A 20,956-nucleotide genomic window follows, 5' to 3' on the forward strand; every position below is an offset into this window, starting at 1 on the left:
GTTCTGAAGAATTCATAGTATTCCAATAGTGCAGGTACACAACTCATTGGTCAAATCTGGCAAATAACAAAATATAATTTCTAACCTTTGCTTCATAACCATCAGGTCTGCTTGAGGATACTATGAATTGCAATATTTGGCTCATAAGAATGAGCCTAAAGCCTCGTTCTAAGGCTGATTTAAAGCAGAGCCTTGTTCAATGGCTATAAAGTGTTTTTGTTTGTCTTGTTCAAGCCCTGTTCTGTGACACCAAAACAATTATGAGGTTGATCATTTGTATTTCTAATGATTTTGACAGTGACCTCGCTCATCACATTGCTCCGGGCCAGTGGACAACTAAGTTTGGCAGAGACATTGAGGTACATCTCTCCAGTGTATTGGGATTGTATTTTGATGCAAATTTATGTTTTTAAAACTTAAAACTACATTTACTCTTAAACGTTTGCCCAATTCTTACAGGGTTTCTCTAACCAAACCACTGGAAACTGTTGTGGCATCTTCATACTGATGGTAAATTGTTTTTTAGTCTGTTTAAATGTTTTTTTTTATTATACAAACTGTCATAACTGAACAGAACTTTGCTTTTCACAGTATGCACTCAGCATGACCACGGGTGTCCCATTTTTGTTCACTGAGGTTAGTATTTTTTTCTTCTGACATGGAGCAAGTATAAAAGAGGATTATAACTGATATATAAATTATGTATAATTTTCACAAGGCTTACCATAAGTTAAAACTTGCTTTACCCTTTGAGTATTTCAAATAATTTGTTTTAGAGGGACATGGCACACATCCATAAATGGTGGTGCATTAGTCTGATGGAACGCTTCCAGATTGACAGGTAAGACAAAAATACTTCCACATTACTTTACTTCTTTTATTCTGCCACTGATATATCACTCCACAGCCACGGACAGAGGTTTGCCTACTGGACTAATGAGTCTAGAGCATTACTCCAAGGGTCACTGCAGCCGATATACAGGATTGCATTTTGATAACAATAAAATTTGAACTGAGATAAACATGATGATTAATTGATTTCTTAATGCTTTCAACATTTTAAAATAACTGGTGTAGTTACTATTGAATGGGTCATTTATTCATATAGGGTGGGGTTTGACAATAAATGTTCGAACTTTAGGGTAGGAGGCCACTGCCTTTTGATTAATATTTATATCAACAGGAAGATGTATTTTTAGATATAAATATAGGAGTTGATATTTGGTCTAAAACATAATCCCAGACTGCAAACCATAAATAAAATTATCTTTACACGGACGATGTGTTTTTTTGACACTGAAGTATTATTATTAACGAGGGTCCAAGTGAAAAAATAGTATTGAGTTCAAGGCGTAGGAGTTCATAAGTATTTTACTTCCTTTTCGAGCATTACAATGATCGCATTTGGTATTATATGTACTAATTCTCGTCTACTTTGTTTACGAAGGAACATTTATTATTTAGTGATTATTGTTCTTTTTTATTTTATTGATTTATTATTTTGCTGTTTTATTTATTTTGTGCTTAATTATAATAGTAATAAAATCAATATATCTCCTAGGTAAAAGGAAAGGAAATGTGAAATAAAGGTAAATATTTGCATTGATAAATAGACCCCGAGCACATCTGATTCTTATGAAATAGGGCGCAATGTAGTTCGTAATAAAGTTTGAGTTTCTATTAAATAACCTTATATTGGCAAAAAATACTTAATTCATAAAATGTAAATAGTGGGGTAAACGTAAACCCACTATTTTATGTTTTCTTTTCTTGGTGACTTTTATAGAAATGCTGACATGATTAACTCAGTTTCCAAATACATTTTGTATTGAAAAAAAAGTGGCAGACCTGGCTACCCGAGCACTGGTACCTACACCGGACCAATCACATTCCCTTACGTCATCATGCCAACGTCCAGCCAATCATAGAGTGTGACGTCATCAGCAGGCGCAGGGCCCCGAGCAGATCTGGCTACCCGAGCACATCTGGTACCTACACCGGAAGCAGATTTCTTCTTCCGGTTTAGATATGCGCATGCGCAGTATTGTTAGGCATCTTTGCTTGCGAACGTTTATTATTTAGGCGACCTCTACCGCTTGAATTTGCTTTTAAGGAGACATTCAGTTGCTTATTGTGCCACAAATTTAAAGGTGAGTCAAACTGATATCTGAGGACGTTAAGTTTCGGATAAAAAGAGCGTCACAGTTCAAACTGTTGAACTATTAAAGGTTGCAGACTGCCATGTTCGTCATGTCATGCTGCAGAACTGCCATGAAAAATGTGAAATTCAAACATCGTTTTAAGACCCGTTTTCTGTAAATTATTCTTCTAAATTAAATCATGTTTGATAGAGCTGCAGGTGAGTAATTTTCCACCAAATCTGTGGAGGTAAAATGTTCTAAAATATTTTCTCTTGTCAGGTCATTTCTGTCTATTTTTAGACCCAATAACTTTATTTTTCTCTATGTCCCTGTAGTTAACTTTACTTTTAAAGAACATTAAACTTCCCCAATCAAATTGAAGTCACAAGTTGTTTTCTGTGTATTATGAAAAATGAAAAATAAGCCATTTAGGGATAGAAAGTTGCTGTTGTATGACTGTTGTATAAAGTTGAATATAAAATAAGAGTTAAATATATCCAAAGTAACAGAATTAAGGTTATAAACCTGAATGCATTGGCAGTCTTTATCGTTGGGCAAAGGTTGGCTGTTAACTTGGGCCCCAAGCTGCCAAGGGCCCCCATAAAATGCCCATTCATCTTACTGCAGGGATTTTATTTACATTGTTCACCTGAAAACTAAACGAAAGAAAAATGCTGCCTTGAAATTCTTCTAAATTCCATTCACACTTTGCTGAACTCATCGCAGTATCCACAGCGATTAATCAGGTGAACCAAGATATTATTATTATTGAGGAAAAAGACATTTTGAGAAGATTAACCTCAATTTGGAAGCATCTGGCAGATCTTCGGCCATGTGTGGATGGAAGGAAAAGCACAGAGGTTATAATAAACAGTTTCCATGCGTCCTCAGATGGCGCCTAAACCACTGGAGCCTCTGGCCAAGAAGCTGATGAAGGGAGTGATTGCTCTGGAGCTGCTGGGCGTCTTCGGGGCGTACGCTTTGTTTCACAAGATGAACAACAGTCAAGGTATTCAATTCAGCTTTATTTAGAAAGCGCCAGATTACATCATCACAGACTGAGGAGCTGTTGGGTCTGTGTGGAGCGACTAAATGAAACCTTCATTACTCATTTTCTCCATCTGCAGACTTCAGGAATACCGTAAACAGGAGGTTCCCATCAATCCTGGAAGGTAAGCGAATTAAGAGCAGAAGTTCTGACTGCATTTAGGGTTAAAAGGTTGCTTTTATTCAAGCTACTATAAGCTGCTTTGAGCTAATTTAGTTGACTTTAAAAAATGAAAATCTCACAGATTAGCTTGTAAATGACTTTGGGATGTAGTCGGTACATCTCTCTCGCTTTAGCGGACGTTACAGTGAGCTGTGTTCACACACAAGGATTCCTGGAAGTGTTCCTGAGCCCATGCATTGATTTCCAGGACAGAATCAGGTCTGTTTTTAATGCAGAGCTGCCCGAGGCCTGAAGGTCACAGACAGTTCGACAGCTTTTTGCAGATGGCTGAACCTCTGCCCAGCTTTACTTCTGAGAGACTCGGCCTCTTTAAGGTGCTCTTTTTATACCAGATAACTGATTAGTTACATTTCCAGCCTTTTGTTGGCGCCAGACGAGCTCAAATTTTTCATGAAACGGTAAAAATGTTTGATTTGAGACTTTGTTTTCTGTTTAAATTCCCATTTTACACTGCGTCAGAGTGGATTTATATCTATCTCCTAATCCTACTGCCTACAAACACGGGTTATGGGTGTTCAAACATTTTTACTCCAGCAGGAAAACAAATAACTCAAATTCTGATGAATATGAACCATTTTATTCAGAAAGATGCTGGAATAATAAAATCAGCTGATCAATACACACGACTCCTTTTAATTAGAAAAAGAAGGCGGCCCCTTCTCAGATCAGAACAATTTCCTCTCATTGATGAGAGAAAAGTCATCTCTAAACACCAGTTTGTGCTTGTTCTCCCAGTTTACTACCAGTCCAACGAGTGGGCGGGAATCTACGGTATCCGGGAGAGGGACCATGAGGCCTGGTCGGCCAAACAGGACTGAACGTGTCCACCGGTTTAAAGTCCACCACACAGCAGGTCCTACTTCCTCTTGTTCCCGAACGTCCTGCTTCCTGTTCGGGGGCGGCTGAGTTTCTTCTTGTTGAACGTGGCCTTCTTCCTGCGCAGCGTCTTGGCGTCGCGGCCTTGGATCCAGTCGTCTCGCTGAGCCTCCCACCTCAGCTGCTTCACGCCTGAAGGAGACAGAAAGTTTAGGAAAAGACTCTAAAAGCCTCATCGATCTGCTAAAGAAACACAGGAAGTAGATTTAAAGTCATCCCTCCTCCTGCTCAGCTGCCTTTTTGACAGTTCATCTATAAAGTGAAGCCGACTGATCTTTGTGGTTTTCTCTGTTTGGAGAATAATTTAATGTGGCTGGTATCCAGCAAACTCAATAAAAACCTCTTTTTCTTTTCCATGTTGCTCAGAGCTTCGTTATTTCACTCAGATTTGCAGTCTCTGCGTTTTCTTTCACGACTTCACATCACTTTTGTCTGAATTGATTTCTACGCCACAAAAATAATCTTTTAAAGGTTCAGTTTAATTTATTAAAGGTTTGGACTGATAAACTGATGTACAAACAGGTTTTTAAATCGGTTAAAAATTAACATTTGTGTTCTATTTATTTTGAAGACGTCTCATAAGTATCTCATTAAAAGGTTTTTACGCCCCTCAAAGGTCTTTTTAAGGAGCTCTGATCAAGATTTTTGGGGCTTTTCACCACTTCCTGGAAGCAAGATCTTTCTTTTAGTTAAAAGTCTTAAGATTTTTACTGGACTTTAATGTCTTCGTTTCAAACTGAGACCAAACGTGTGAGCTCTGTCCTGCTGTAGGGTCAGAGCACCACTACCCATAATGCATTGTGACATAAACAACGAAGGTGGAATACGTGTGTAATGATTTTCTCTCATCTTCTAACAAATAAACACATCAGGTTACTCTAATAAGCCGTAAAAGTTGAGTTAAAACACGTCTCGGATGGATTAACTGATTAAATGAAACTCTTAATTTCTGTAGAATTCATCATCGTATTTCATGACAACTTAACTCAACACAGTGTTTTCTGTTCCAGCTCTGGGAGTTTAAAGGTTTCATACCTGCTTTGTCGGAGTTGGACATGGCGTTCAGCCCGATGTTGTCAAACTTGAAGTCTGCGTTTTCATCCAGCAGGGAGCCAAACTGAAAGGGAAAAGGTTGATTTCAACTTTTCCCATCTTCAAACAACATAATTTAATCTGTTATTGGTAAAACAGCTTAAATCACCTGCTGATGTCACAACTCTAAACATTTACATGTGATCAGAAAGTTTAATTCATGTGTGCAGAACTCGACCCTTTTGCCTGCAGCGCCCCCTGGTGTGTGGAGGCTGAGTTGCTCAGTAAGAAAAGCAGTATAGATGACTTAAAGCAATGTTTTTAGGTGGAATTTACAGCCCAATAATACACTAAATGATCTCTGTTAATCTCAGTCTGCAGGACCAGTTGTACCTTTATTTAAAAGAGAGCTGATGAAATGTAAGAAGCGTGTCTCACCTCTTCAGCAGAAGCAAACATGGCTGCACTTTTCTTTTCCTTCTTCCTGATCTTCCCTTTTTTAGAGCCTGAAAGAATCAAACAAACATAAAAATTCAGACTTTTTTTTATAAAGCTCTGCTCAACATTTACAACAAAACTACAAAAAGTCTGTCACACAGTAAAAAATTCACAGCTAACCTAAAGATCCAGAAAAATCAAGCTCCTCTGTGGATTTCCTTTTCTGCTTCTTGGTCCGAGGAGTGATATCAGGAATCTCCATCTCATTATCATCCGAATCTGCAGAAGATAAAACATTTGCAACAGTTTTCGTTATGTAACAACCAGATAAAAACTGTTTTCTGTATTTCTGTCCTTTTAATATTACAATATTTACTGTAACTTCTAGATTTTTCCTTTTTCAAAGCACTGGTCAGAGGTTAGTTTTGTGAGATAATAAACAGCAACTTCATCTGTCCAGCTGGAGTGAGACTGTTTGCTTTAACTCTGCTGCAGGTTACACTGACAAGAAATTCACATAATATTGTATTGTGCAAAAGTCCTGATTCAGCCCTCATTTCTTTCTATTTTCCTTCCCAGCAGCCAGACTTTCTTCCAATCTTTAAACTGGTCCTGATCAACAGTTCTGCAGCTTTCTGAAGCTCTTTCACAGTTTTTCTTTTTCCCTCATTTTCAGTCCTTGTACCTGAGCATTTTCAGAGGTTTTTTCTTTGTTCAGCCACTTAACTCTGAGCTATGAAGCATTCAGGCAGAAAAAAGGCTCCTAACTCAAGGGATGAACCAGTGTTGTGTCGACACAGAACAGACAACTTAGCAAAGAAGCCGTTTTAAACTGGATCTTTAGGCACTTTGTTACCAGCAGCCTGTCACAAAGACACATCATTTGTTCCCATTTCTTTAGCTGCATCTATGAAAAACAGCAAAGAAAACACAGTTTGACAGACAGAAAATAGGATTTCTGCAGCAACAAGGTGATTCCCAAAGAGCTATTAGCTGAAAACTTGGCATATCTCAGCATGGTGTGCAGTGTGTCCTTAAAACATTTGAGGAAACTGGACAAGTGGAGGACAAAAGAAGAAGTGTCAGGCCTAAAAAACTATCTCCAGCAGATGAACAGGATCTGAAAGTGATGTCCTTAAGAAAGAGGAAAAAATCCAGCTGTGACCTGACAGGACCTGAGAGATGCATCTGGACCTTCAGCTGATCCATCTACTGTTGGCCCAAGCCTCATCAGAAATGGTCTCCATGGAAGGGTGGCTGTCAAGAAGCCGTTCTTAAGGAAGGGAAACAGGGAGAAAAGGCTGAGCTGTGCCAAATGACACAAGAAGTGGACTGAAAATCAGTGGCAACAGGTCTTATGGAGGGATGAATCCTCCCCAGAGCCCGGACCTCAACATTATTGAAGCAGTGTGGGATCATCTGACAGAGAACGGAACAAAAGGCAGCCCACATCCAAAGAAGAGCTTTGGGATGTCCTTCAAGAAGCCTGGAGAACTATTCCTGAAGACTCCTTAAAGAAATGACAGAAAGCTTGTCTCAGAGGGTTCAGGCTGTGTTGGAGAATAAAGGAGCTCAGACCAGAGATTCACTTTAAAGCTGCTGAGAACTGATAAAAAAAACTCTGTTTCTGCCTCAGATTCTGGGTTTAAACACCTTGACAGCAGTCATCACCGTTGTTTCTTCACACCTGTATCCATTTAAGCCGTGAATCTTTCAGATTATGGTTAAAAAAAATATATATAAATCACATAAATCTCGTGGTCGTCTTTACATGCGATGGAGAGATTTACACAAACTCGTACTCACCATCGAATGCACCATCCTCATCCTCCAGCTCTGGAACTAAAAGAGAAAAAAAGTTCAATTTGACACAAGTTTGTGGACTGGAACACGTGAATAAATTAACTTTGATATAATCTGAACACATTTCTGATGTTCCTTACTCTCATCGTCTTCTTCTTCTTCTTCTCCTCCGCCTCCTTCAGGATCCACAAAGGTTCCTCCATCCTCCTCCAGTTCGTCTCCAAAGTCTTCCTCGTCCATGCTGCCCAGAGACACCTCCTCATCGTCCAGGTTGTCCACGTCCGAGTCGGAGTCGTCCGAGTCCTCGCCTTTCTTTCCTTTTTTACTCGTCACGTTACTGACAAACAACAAGAGAAGAAGTGGAGGAAGAGGAGAAGAACGAATGAGTCGGTGCAGAACAAAACTGCAGACAAGTGGAGATGATTTGGAGAGAAAGCTGCCACCATGACCCAAGTGGAGGAAACCTGGAGGATGGATTTTACATTCAAGTCCACTGTTATGATCTGAAATGACTGCCAGCGGATTTAAATCATTTCATTACAGATAAATAACATTTTTACACATACAAAGTAAGAATTTTATCATTTTTCTAAGAGGTAATGTGGAAAAAGTCGTCTATTTTGATGCATTGTCAGTAAATTTGATGTAGAATTGACCTGTGAGTGAGGGAAGTAGAAGTTTACTTACCCAGCAAAGTCCAGATCATCGTCGCCCAAGTCGGTGTAATAAGAGTCTCCTTCACAGGAATCTGCAAATAAATCAGCATTCTCAAACATCACTTCATGTTCCGTCAACTGTAAACCGTCATTTATGAACCCTTCAGGCTTTAAAGTGCTGATTTTCAGGCTCACACCCCTGAGGGTTCATTCACTCGCAAATGGACCCCACGGATGATCCAGCGAAGCGAACGGAGGAAGTGACGTCGTGCTGCTTTCCTTCCTGGTGGGCGCTCAGTTCGGGCGACAGCGGCCTCAACGAGCAGCTGTTGCATGTAGTCCGGCGGCTTCAACATGAACCGAACCAATCGGGCCGAGTCCCAGAGTGAAAGCGCCCTGAAGCAACACTGGAGAAGTTTGTGAAGCTAAAGCTAAAGCTTTGACTCCACGCTGTTCTTTCCTGAGACACCGCTTCACTTTATGGTGGCTTTGCATCTTTGTGACGACATATTCACGTGCATGGCTGTGCACGTGCAGGGCTCACACATTACATCAACTGTAGGTGGAGCTAAAGAGCAAAAACATCCTCCAGTGTTACTATAACAGCCTCCATGCAGCGCCCCCTGGTGTCTGGATGCTGCAATGAACGGTTCCAACCAGCAGCTTCTGAACAAAATGACTTCAGCTCTCAAAATGATCGATAAAGTGTCAGTGAACCTCTCGTCCTGCTGCATTCAGTTACAACATTTTCTCCAAGGAAATAATCAAATGACTAAATGATTATGAATTTAGTTTCTAGTTTCTATGAGGAGACGCCATCAAGCACATGTGCGCAAACCAGCTGTTTATCTGCTGATTTCTGCTTCGACTCAACTTACCGAGAAGTGTCTCAAACTCGTCATCGTCCACGTCCTCCACGCTCTCGTCGTCGCCGTCTCCTCGCGGTCGGCGACTCTGTTTCTCCTGTTGCCGTTTCTTGAAAAAGCTGAGAAAAAGAGCAGAGAAAAACGCAGCAGGGGATCAAAAAATGAGAGAAAAAGCAAGTGAAAAGCCCAATTTTATCTCCGTCAAAAGGCTGCTGACTCACCGATGGAAAAAGATTTCATCCACCGGAATCTGAGCTTCCTCTTTGGACAGAAACGCGGCGCAGTTCACTGACAAGAAAACAGCAACATGTAGTGAGAGCCGACCAACAGTACATCAGGAGGTGAAAGAGAACATGAGCCCAAACTCACCTGGTAAGGAGTTGATGGGTAATCTCTGTCTGGGCCTCAGTGCTGCAGCATCTGTGTTCTCTGAGGAACAAAAACAGAAACAGAAAGCAGAAACACTTTAACAGGCTAACCACGGATGTCAGTTTGTGTCCCTTTTAGTGACTTTGAGTCCTTGTCTGGTTAGTTCAAAGTGAACCCAGAGGCCTGTTCTATGAGGCTTAGTGAGCTAACTGGCCCTGTATTACAGAGAAGCAGGAGTGTAAGCGTATTGTTCTTGTTTTACAGATTGTTCGACAGCTTCTAAACCATGGCAACCATAGCTGTGCATGCGCAGGGTTCAGACAAATGAATGGTCAAACACTCCAGTGATGCTCTGGAGCCTGAGACCCATGTCCGGTCCTGGAGGGCCGCTGTCCTGCAGATTTGAGACGTTTCCCAGCTTCGACACAACTGATTGAGATGAAATGGATCTCTCACAAGCCTGCTGATGATGCATTGATCTGAATGAGGTGTGTTGAAGCAGGGAAACGTCTAAAAGCTGCAGGACAGCGGCCCTCGGGTCTCCCTGCTGTAGAGTCGTTCCGGTGATCCATCTTTACAGATACACGCTGCATATAAGGTGTTTAATACATCCAATACAAGCAGACAACAAAGGTGTGTGGACATTTGTGTTGATTACGTTTTTCCTTCAGCTGTTTGGGGTTTCTGAAGACGAAGCGATCCAAGAACCTGATGAGGGTGAAGTCCTGGAGAGGGTCACCCGAGTACTGGATCGAGTCCCCCTGTGGAACCAAAGAAAAGTGAACAAGCTGCTCCTGGACCTCTGAAGCAACAGAAACACGACATTAACAGAAGTCCTGAGCGGCTGGAGGGCTTTACCTGCAGGATGGTTTTAGCAAACAGCGACACAGACGGGTGGAAGTGCAGAGCCAGCTGCAGAGAGAAACAAAGTGTTGGATTTAAGCTCCGCCTACAGGTTAGGGTTCCAAAATCTGGTTCTAAAATGAGCTTTTCTCCTTTATTTCTGTTTGAAACACGTTGCTTATGAATTCTATTCTTAATAATGTACGAGTCTGACTGTTGCTGCTGTGTTCTGTTTGTACTGTACAGTAAGAGCTAAATCTACCCCACATCTGTCCTCCACATCTGCAGAGAGGAGCTCCTCCAAACTGAAGCTTATCAGAACAAATGGTGAGGTTTGAAATGAAGCTATCAGAGACTTTGGATAAGATTTGATGTTGTCTGGTCTGCACATTGTGCTTCTGTAAGGCCTGTTGTTGTATCTGTGGACCACAGCATCGTTCGTGTTGTTGAAACTTGTTTCTCACCCTCTGCAGCTCCCATAACGTGGTGTGGTCGGCGCCGCAGTACAACGGGTTTCTGTGCAGCGGGTCGTAGCTCTCCAAGCTCTTCCTTCCTAAAAGCAAACAAACAGGAGTCATGTGACATGTATCTGCCATTCCTGTGATGCGTCACCAGCTTTTCTATAATGTACTCTGCTGGAATGAACACAGCTCAGATCAGAGCAGCTCACAAACCTTCCAGGTTCTGGTGGTGTACCCATGATGCTTTGGGTTTAGCCTCCTGTGTCTCTGCACCGGCTCCTTCCTCTACTTTGTCTGCATCCACAAAGTGCTCCTCTCCATCTTCATCATCATCATCATCATCATCGTTTTTCTCCTCTGCAGCATCTTTGAACTCTTCCTCCTCCCCATCCTGAGAGAATAAAGCAGGAAAACCGGCTCGTTTAAAGAGGAAAATTTAAAAAAACACTTTCTTTGAGCAGATATTTGGGGTCTGAAGTCATCACCAAGTCAAAAACATCTCTTTGTTTACAGCCACATGGTCTGAAAAGGTCTCGTTCAATGAGCCGATCACCTCCCTAAAGCTCTACCAGTACGTTGTCAAAATGTTTGATGAGATCAAGAGCAGCAGAAAGATTTCACCTTTACTTTGTGATCAACTTTTCTCACTTAAAATGGAGAACTCTGGGCTGATGAACCTGACGCAACTCGGACATTTGACATTATGTTTCTGTTTATGCATTTAGCAGACGCTTTTATCCAAAGCGACTTACAGGTAGGCAGGTAGGGTAAGGGGGTCTTGCCTAAGGACCCCTACTGGAGGTAATACCTTTCATGCAGGGGATTCAAACCCAGGTCTCCCACATGGAAGGTGGCAATCATACCAATACACCATCCCAGTATTATCTTGATGTTTTACTTTGACTTTGGAAAAGCTGGATCAATAACCACAAACCTGCCATCACAAAAAACCCTTTTAAAGCAGCAATGAAACGTTCAAACACAGAGCGCTGACTGAAGGGTCCACCTCCCTCCAGCCGGCTGAAGCTGACCAACAGGTTGGTGTTCACATTTAAACGGTGGACTCTGGCTTTGGTTTTCCATCACACAGATTTTGGGTGGCTTGAGACTTCTCCACAGCTTTGTATTCAGGTCTAAATGAACGTTCTCGTGGCAGCTGAACGCTGTGAGGCACACAGAGGAGAAGAGACGGTGGAGTGGCGTTCAGGGGCTGAATCACTGGAATCAGCTGCTGTGAACGGAGCTGGACAGACGTGGCTGAGATGGATGCTTTGAGCAAACATCCCACAGACTTTGCTTTAAGATCTTAGGGGGTCGGATATATTTTCTCACCCCGTCTTCCTGCAGAAGCGTTTTGAGGCCTGGCTTCGCCTTCATGACCTCTGACACGAGGAAGAGCGCTCCGCAGGTGAAGCTGGCGCTCTGCTCGGCGCTGACCTGCAGCAGCCGCTTCACGAAGGCTTTGACCCGCCGCACCACGACGTCGGCCTTCAGAGATTTGTACAGCAGGTTGAGGAACATGTTCTGCCTGGAGGACGCCAACAGCCCGGGGTCCAGCAGCTTCCTGCAGAGATAAAACAGCTTTAAACACATTTGAATTTTTATCAATTATTCCTCACCCTAAAAGACGTCTAAATGAATATTTCAAATCACGGCCTAAAAACTGTTTTTGTCACATTTCAGCTCTAACATGTTAAGCTAAAGATCAGATAATGTGAGATGATGCAACAGTCGCTCTTCTTCTGTGGATATTTTAACTGTTGTTTAATGAATTTTAAGTTTCTTTTTAATACATCCCGGTAATTCAATTCAATTTTATTTATATGGCGCCAAATTACAACAAATCTCATCTCATCTCATGGCACTTAAATATTCAAGCCAATTGGATATTTTCAAAATAAAATAATCCAATTAATTCATATAGAGCCAATTAAAAAATAATATCCGAGCTAAGGAAACCAACAGATTGCACCGAAACTTGTCTTTAGTCCAATCTCCCGTCCTGAGCCTGAGGGACTGTGGAAAGGAACGACTCCCTTTAACAGGAAGAAACCTCTGGCAGAACCAGAACCAGGAAGAAACCTCTGGCAGAACCAGGAAGAAACCTCTGGCAGAACCAGAACCAGGAAGTCATAAGTCCTGTTGAGATATGAGCTATCCATCCAATGAGGTTTGAGGTAATTTTAAGCATCATGAATTTGACACGTTGGTCACACAGCGACTGAAAAAGCTACTTCATTAAACTGGCTTCATTAAACTGGCTTCATTAAACTGGCTTCATTAAACTGGCTTCATTAAACTGGCTTCATTAAACTTACTTCATTAAACTTGCTTCATTAAACTTGCTTCATTAAACTGGCTTCATTAAACTGGCTTCATTAAACTTACTTCATTAAACTTACTTCATTAAACTTGCTTCATTAAACTGGCTTCATTAAACTGGCTTCATTAAACTTGCTTCATTAAACTGGCTTCATTAAACTGGCTTCATTAAACTTACTTCATTAAACTTGCTTCATTAAACTGGCTTCATTAAACTGGCTTCATTAAACTGGCTTCATTAAACTTGCTTCATTAAACTGGCTTCATTAAACTGGCTTCATTAAACTGGCTTCATTAATCTAACTCCATTAAACTTACTTCATTAAACTTGCTTCATTAAACTGGCTTCATTAAACTGGCTTCATTAAACTGGCTTCATTAAACTGGCTTCATTAATCTAACTCCATTAAACTTACTTCATTAAACTTGCTTCATTAAACTTGCTTCATTAAACTGGCTTCATTAAACTTACTTCATTAAACTTGCTTCATTAAACTTGCTTCATTAAACTGGCTTCATTAAACTGGCTTCATTAAACTGGCTTCATTAAACTTGCTTCATTAAACTTGCTTCATTAAACTTCCTTCATTAAACTGGCTTCATTAAACTGGCTTCATTAAACTGGCTTCATTAAACTGGCTTCATTAAACTGGCTTCATTAAACTGGCTTCATTAATCTAACTCCATTAAACTTACTTCATTAAACTTGCTTCATTAAACTTGCTTCATTAAACTGGCTTCATTAAACTTGCTTCATTAAACTTGCTTCATTAAACTTACTTCATTAAACTTGCTTCATTAAACTGGCTTCATTAAACTTCCTTCATTAAACTGGCTTCATTAAACTTGCTTCATTAAACTTCCTTCATTAAACTGGCTTCATTAAACTGGCTTCATTAAACTTGCTTCATTAAACTTGCTTCATTAAACTGGCTTCATTAAACTGGCTTCATTAAACTGGCTTCATTAAACTGGCTTCATTAAACTTACTTCATTAAACTTACTTCATTAAACTTGCTTCATTAAACTGGCTTCATTAAACTGGCTTCATTAAACTCGCTTCATTAATCTAACTCCATTAAACTTGCTTCATTAAACTGGCTTCATTAAACTGGCTTCATTAATCTAACTCCATTAAACTTGCTTCATTAAACTGGCTTCATTAAACTGGCTTCATTAAACTGGCTTCATTAAACTGGCTTCATTAAACTGGCTTCATTAAACTGGCTTCATTAAACTGGCTTCATTAAACTTACTTCATTAAACTGGCTTCATTAAACTGGCTTCATTAAACTGGCTTCATTAAACTGGCTTCATTAAACTCGCTTCATTAATCTAACTCCATTAAACTTGCTTCATTAAACTGGCTTCATTAAACTGGCTTCATTAAACTGGCTTCATTAATCTAACTCCATTAAACTTACTTCATTAAACTTGCTTCATTAAACTGGCTTCATTAAACTGGCTTCATTAAACTGGCTTCATTAAACTGGCTTCATTAAACTGGCTTCATTAAACTTACTTCATTAAACTGGCTTCATTAAACTGGCTTCATTAAACTGGCTTCATTAAACTGGCTTCATTAAACTCGCTTCATTAATCTAACTCCATTAAACTTGCTTCATTAAACTGGCTTCATTAAACTGGCTTCATTAAACTGGCTTCATTAATCTAACTCCATTAAACTTACTTCATTAAACTTGCTTCATTAAACTGGCTTCATTAAACTGGCTTCATTAAACTGGCTTCATTAAACTGGCTTCATTAAACTGGCTTCATTAAACTGGCTTCATTAAACTTACTTCATTAAACTGGCTTCATTAAACTGGCTTCATTAAACTGGCTTCATTAAACTGGCTTCATTAAACTGGCTTCATTAAACTTACTTCATTAAACTGGCTTCATTAAACTGGCTTCATTAAACTGGCTTCATTAAACTTACTTCATTAAACTGGCTTCATTAAACTTACTTCATTAAACTTACTTCATTAAACTCGCTTCATTAATCTTACTTCATTAATCTTACTTCATTAAACTTGCTTCATTAAACTGGCTTCATTAAACTCGCTTCATTAAACTGGCTTCATTAAACTGGCTTCATTAAACTGGCTTCATTAAACTGGCTTCATTAAACTTACTTCATTAAACTGGCTTCATTAAACTTACTTCATTAAACTTACTTCATTAAACTCGCTTCATTAATCTTACTTCATTAAACTTGCTTCATTAAACTCGCTTCATTAAACTCGCTTCATTAAACTCGCTTCATTAAACTCGCTTCATTAAACTCGCTTCATTAATCTTACTTCATTAATCTTACTTCATTAAACTCGCTTCATTAATCTTACTTCATTAATCTTACTTCATTAAACTTGCTTCATTAAACTGGCTTCATTAAACTCGCTTCATTAAACTGGCTTCATTAAACTGGCTTCATTAAACTGGCTTCATTAAACTTACTTCATTAAACTGGCTTCATTAAACTGGCTTCATTAAACTTACTTCATTAAACTTACTTCATTAAACTCGCTTCATTAATCTTACTTCATTAATCTTACTTCATTAAACTTGCTTCATTAAACTGGCTTCATTAAACTGGCTTCATTAAACTGGCTTCATTAAACTTACTTCATTAAACTGGCTTCATTAAACTTACTTCATTAATCTTACTTCATTAAACTCGCTTCATTAAACTCGCTTCATTAAACTCGCTTCATTAAACTTGCTTCATTAAACTCGCTTCATTAATCTTACTTCATTAAACTGGCTTCATTAAACTGGCTTCATTAAACTGGCTTCATTAAACTGGCTTCATTAAACTGGCTTCATTAAACTGGCTTCATTAAACTGGCTTCATTAAACTGGCTTCATTAATCTAACTCCATTAAACTTACTTCATTAAACTTGCTTCATTAAACTGGCTTCATTAAACTGGCTTCATTAAACTGGCTTCATTAAACTGGCTTCATTAAACTGGCTTCATTAAACTTACTTCATTAAACTGGCTTCATTAAACTGGCTTCATTAAACTGGCTTCATTAAACTTACTTCATTAAACTGGCTTCATTAAACTTACTTCATTAAACTTACTTCATTAAACTCGCTTCATTAATCTTACTTCATTAATCTTACTTCATTAAACTTGCTTCATTAAACTGGCTTCATTAAACTCGCTTCATTAAACTGGCTTCATTAAACTGGCTTCATTAAACTGGCTTCATTAAACTGGCTTCATTAAACTGGCTTCATTAAACTGGCTTCATTAAACTTACTTCATTAAACTTACTTCATTAAACTCGCTTCATTAAACTCGCTTCATTAATCTTACTTCATTAATCTTACTTCATTAAACTTGCTTCATTAAACTGGCTTCATTAAACTGGCTTCATTAAACTGGCTTCATTAAACTTACTTCATTAAACTGGCTTCATTAAACTTACTTCATTAATCTTACTTCATTAAACTCGCTTCATTAAACTCGCTTCATTAAACTCGCTTCATTAAACTTGCTTCATTAAACTGGCTTCATTAATCTTACTTCATTAAACTGGCTTCATTAAACTGGCTTCATTAAACTGGCTTCATTAAACTGGCTTCATTAAACTGGCTTCATTAAACTGGCTTCATTAAACTGGCTTCATTAAACTGGCTTCATTAAACTGGCTTCATTAAACTGGCTTCATTAAACTGGCTTCATTAAACTTACTTCATTAAACTGGCTTCATTAAACTGGCTTCATTAAACTGGCTTCATTAAACTTACTTCATTAAACTGTCTTCATTAAACTTACTTCATTAAACTTACTTCATTAAACTGGCTTCATTAAACTTACTTCATTAAACTGGCTTCATTAATCTTACTTCATTAATCTTACTTCATTAAACTTACTTCATTAAACTGGCTTCATTAAACTTACTTCATTAAACTTACTTCATTAAACTGGCTTCATTAAACTTACTTCATTAAACTTACTTCATTAAACTTACTTCATTAAACTTACTTCATTAAACTTACTTCATTAAACTGGCTTCATTAATCTTACTTCATTAATCTTACTTCATTAAACTTGCTTCATTAAACTGGCTTCATTAAACTCGCTTCATTAAACTGGCTTCATTAAACTGGCTTCATTAAACTGGCTTCATTAAACTTACTTCATTAAACTGGCTTCATTAAACTTACTTCATTAAACTTACTTCATTAAACTCGCTTCATTAATCTTACTTCATTAATCTTACTTCATTAAACTTGCTTCATTAAACTGGCTTCATTAAACTCGCTTCATTAAACTTGCTTCATTAAACTGGCTTCATTAAACTCACTTCATTAAACTCGCTTCATTAAACTCGCTTCATTAACACCTGTGATAAACGTCACAGATTGGAACAATATTAAGAACATATGAGCTGATAAAATGTGCTCTGGGTCTCCCCCCAGCAGAGAGGTTCCTGAGGAGATGGAGCAGCCCATCCCTGGTCTGGGTGTTGCATCGTGGGGTTAAAAAAGTAAAATAGATCTAATGTTTGACATGTGAACAGGTGACCCGACCCGACAGCCGAGGAGGTTCCTACCTGTACAGGGTGGCGTAGTATCGGTCCGAGATGCTCTGCTGCGAGTCCATGACCTGGAACAGCAGCATGAGCGCCTGCACGGCCGTGTTGAACTTCACCAGGTGAACCACCTTGAACAGCGTGTCCAGCTGCTCCTTCACCTTCTCATCTCCGGCGCCGGCGTAAGGATACGCCCTGTTCACGCCCGACAGCAGCGCACTCAGCATCTTCGATTCGATGTCCTTCTTTTTCACGCAGGCGCGGAAGAAGGAGAAGTAGACGGTGATGAGTTTGGCGGCCAGCTCGGCCTCGTCGTGGCTCAGCATCACTTGGCTGAGGAAGCAGACGGCGTAGTACTGCGCCTTGGGGCTGATGTTGGGCCGGAACACGAGCCGCTCCACCTCGCAGCACACCACCGTCTTCATGTTGGGGTGTTTGTGCAGAAGCGTCTCCAGCAGGTACGACGCTTTGGCCGCCGTCTTGTACTCGGGGTCCCCCAGCTTGTTAACGACCTGGATGAGCAGCGCCCTCTCCTGCTCCGGGCGGCTGCACAGCAGCTCGTGGGCGGTTGACAGCGCCTTCGCCTTGGTGGCCGCCACCGTGTCGTGAGCCACTGAGTCCAGAGCGGTCACAAACTCGGCGATGTGGTGCTTGAGATGATGCTCGAAGTACCAAAGGATGAGGCGCCGGTCGCGGGCGTCACGGTTACCGCTGGCTTTCTCCTCCAGCTGGTCGAACGGGTGCTGGGCGAAGGGGCGGAGCTTCCTGTTCTCTGGCAGCAGGTTGGACAGCAGCAGCTCTCGCAGTGTGTCTATAGCCATCAAACCCATCCGCCGGCTGCCCTTCTTCTTCACCATGGCCACCAGGTTTTCCACGTGCTCCAGCATGTGTACGGGAGCGTCCTGGATCAGAACCGTCATGGCAGCCATCCTGTCAGCCAGAACACCGGAGGAGACGACCGTCTTCATCCAGGCCGAGTTAGCTCCTTTCTGCAGGCTCTTCTTGGTCTTGTAGAGCTCGACCTCTGCCTCAAACAGCTGCTGGGCGAGCGCCTTGTACTTTGTGACCAGCGCGGCGTCCTGCGGCTCCGACGTGCCCTCGGCTGTGTAATCCAGTTCGAACCACTTCCCCCCGGGTCTGATGAGCAGGACCTGCCGCCGCTGAAACTCGAACACATTCACGTTGTGCTTCGCCTTCTTGGCAGCGGTTACCTGAAGGCCTTCTGTCTTCTTCACCCCCTGTTTTACAGATTTTATCTGAGCGTTGGGTGCCTGTTCCTCTGCGGACGCCTTCTTAGCTTTCGCCTTCTTGCTTTCCTTCTCTGCAGCCTCAGCAGCAGAGTCGCCCGTCGGCTCGTCTGCGATGGTCTGCTGCCCCGCATACGCCCGGATGCCCAGTTTGGTGATGAAGCTCTCCAGCTCACCTTCCTCCAGGTCGTCTATCGCTCCTTTTTTCCCTCCATCAACAAGCTCGTTGGAGTCATCCAGACCAGCGAGGAAGATGTAGTCAGCCTACAGGAAGAGGAGCCCGTTTACAAAGTGTCACGCTGCCTCTTAGATTAGGTTTCGTCATGACTGGCATTTGTTTTTGATAAAAATGTAGATCTGACTATCAATTCAATCTTAAAACTTTACCTGCTTTCTTTAAATTTTGTTCTAAAATCTGTAAAATATCATTAGATTTTGGATTTGGCCATTTTTTTTTTTTACTATTTTATCATAAATATTTACACTTCTGGGTAAATCAGCCAATGACAACAAGAGATTTTCTCTTTATTGCTAAAATTAAAAACAGAGTAATGTCATACAAATTTAACTGTCACCGTTATGACAGAAAAAAACTGTTTACAGGAAAAACGTTCATTATTTTCAACAAAATAACTGAAAATTTACTTGTACACTACAAATAGTAACTTAAACAGCTGTTTACACATGCATGGTTTCATCTGGGTAACTCACCCGAGTTCCTCCAAGCCGTAAAACCTCCTCCATATCGAGTTCTTCTTCATCTCTCCTCGCTGTGCCATCATCCTCATCAGCTGCTGTATCTTCTTCTTCCTCTCCGACGCCGTTTTCTGCCTCTGGCTCGATGTCTTCAGACCCAAATGTCATCTTTTTCGTCGCTTTAGACCTTTTGCGGTTCTTGTTTTTCGCTGCCATGCTTGTTAAAGTGTGAGGAGGCAACGTGACCCGGAAGTGGAAGCAGACGTTTCCGTAGCAACGTTCTAGTTCAGCGGCAGGCTGAACGCAGGCAGGGTACGTTGCTGCCCCCCGCAGGGCATTTATGGAATTACACCAAAGGAGATAAACGAATTGTCGATAAATGTCTGATTATTTTTTGGTTATTTAAATATCTTCCAATAAGAAATTATACTGTTAATTGATGCTGGTTGGTCACTGCTTTGTGTTTGACTGATTTAACGAGACACAAACTGACAGAAATGCTAATAAACGGTTTATTACTACAACAATCCCACTTTTTATGCACGGAGCAACCCTGTTGGATTAATCAAGAATCAAGCGTCTTTGTTGTCATTATATGAGATAACGTTAAAGGTACACTTTGAGGTAAAACTGTACACAAAAGTAAAAAGCTGTACATTCATTAAAAAAAACTGTACACGTAAAATAGAATAGAATAAAATAAAATAAATAGTTCAGGGATGAAAAATGACAGGTAGCACTGAGGATTAAATGAGGATGAAATGATCTGACAAGAAACAACTGCTAAATATATTGAGGGAGTAAATCACAAACAAAGAGTGGGTGAAACAAGGAGTAACGCCAACCAGGTGTGAAAGTAAAAAAATACTACAAAACGAAACAGGAAGTGAACTAAGTAAGGAAAAATAAACTGATGACCTTAATGAAAAACTAAAATACACGAACCATGAGATCTTTCATTTTCCATTTTCCAAAGACGCTCAAATAACTTCTCAGCCCAAATTAAGGTTGTTAACTAAAGTTACTGCAGGTGAATTTACTCCTAATCCACAGACAGGTGGTCAGAAACATAATTTGGTTTAAAAAGTCTTTAAAAACACTGAAAAGCTTCAACGATCAACAACGATATTTTGCAAAAATCAGCAGCTATCTGATCATCCAAACAGAGAAGGATCATGTTTTTATTGTCAGATAAGCCTCAAAAATCCTGCCCCAGCTATTTTCTAATCAACATAAGAACATGATAAACATATCGGTACAATATTACTTGAACAAACGATTATATATATATATATCAAATCTTCATGAATAAGATAGCAACAGATCTTATTTCAGAGGAAGATTTCAGTGAAGCAGTTCAGCAGATGGAATTTATCTTCCTTGGTATTCATCTGGTTCCTTGGCATCACAATTCAATTTCTCTCA

At 40.2% G+C, this 20,956-nt stretch overlaps 2 protein-coding genes across 2 annotated transcripts; one reads left to right on the forward strand and one right to left on the reverse strand.

The window, feature by feature from the left end:
* Window positions 1–2,047: 2,047 nt before the first annotated feature.
* On the forward strand, window positions 2,048–4,196 carry LOC140307727 (protein CEBPZOS-like). Its single transcript, XM_072386711.1, has 4 exons — window positions 2,048–2,150; window positions 3,033–3,150; window positions 3,269–3,313; window positions 4,108–4,196. The coding sequence occupies exons 2-4, from the start codon at window positions 3,033–3,035 to the stop codon at window positions 4,188–4,190; spliced, it is 246 nt and encodes an 81-aa protein (XP_072242812.1). The 5' UTR covers window positions 2,048–2,150; the 3' UTR covers window positions 4,191–4,196.
* Window positions 3,936–19,845, reverse strand: cebpz (CCAAT enhancer binding protein zeta). The gene is made up of 17 exons (XM_072386710.1): window positions 19,547–19,845; window positions 17,610–19,099; window positions 12,049–12,280; window positions 10,930–11,107; window positions 10,720–10,808; window positions 10,271–10,324; window positions 10,071–10,173; window positions 9,413–9,472; window positions 9,265–9,331; window positions 9,056–9,162; window positions 8,209–8,269; window positions 7,662–7,858; window positions 7,525–7,560; window positions 5,899–5,997; window positions 5,719–5,786; window positions 5,284–5,365; window positions 3,936–4,380 (listed from the first exon to the last, which is right to left on the reverse strand). Exons 1-17 carry the CDS (start codon window positions 19,745–19,747, stop codon window positions 4,229–4,231), a joined length of 3,276 nt encoding a protein of 1,091 aa, XP_072242811.1. The 5' UTR covers window positions 19,748–19,845; the 3' UTR covers window positions 3,936–4,228.
* Window positions 19,846–20,956: the final 1,111 nt, after the last annotated feature.

This window comes from Leuresthes tenuis, unplaced genomic scaffold, assembly GCF_036924035.1.
Source record: "Leuresthes tenuis unplaced genomic scaffold, fLeuTen1.0.hap1 SCAF_5, whole genome shotgun sequence".
Lineage (NCBI taxonomy): Eukaryota > Metazoa > Chordata > Actinopteri > Atheriniformes > Atherinopsidae > Leuresthes > Leuresthes tenuis.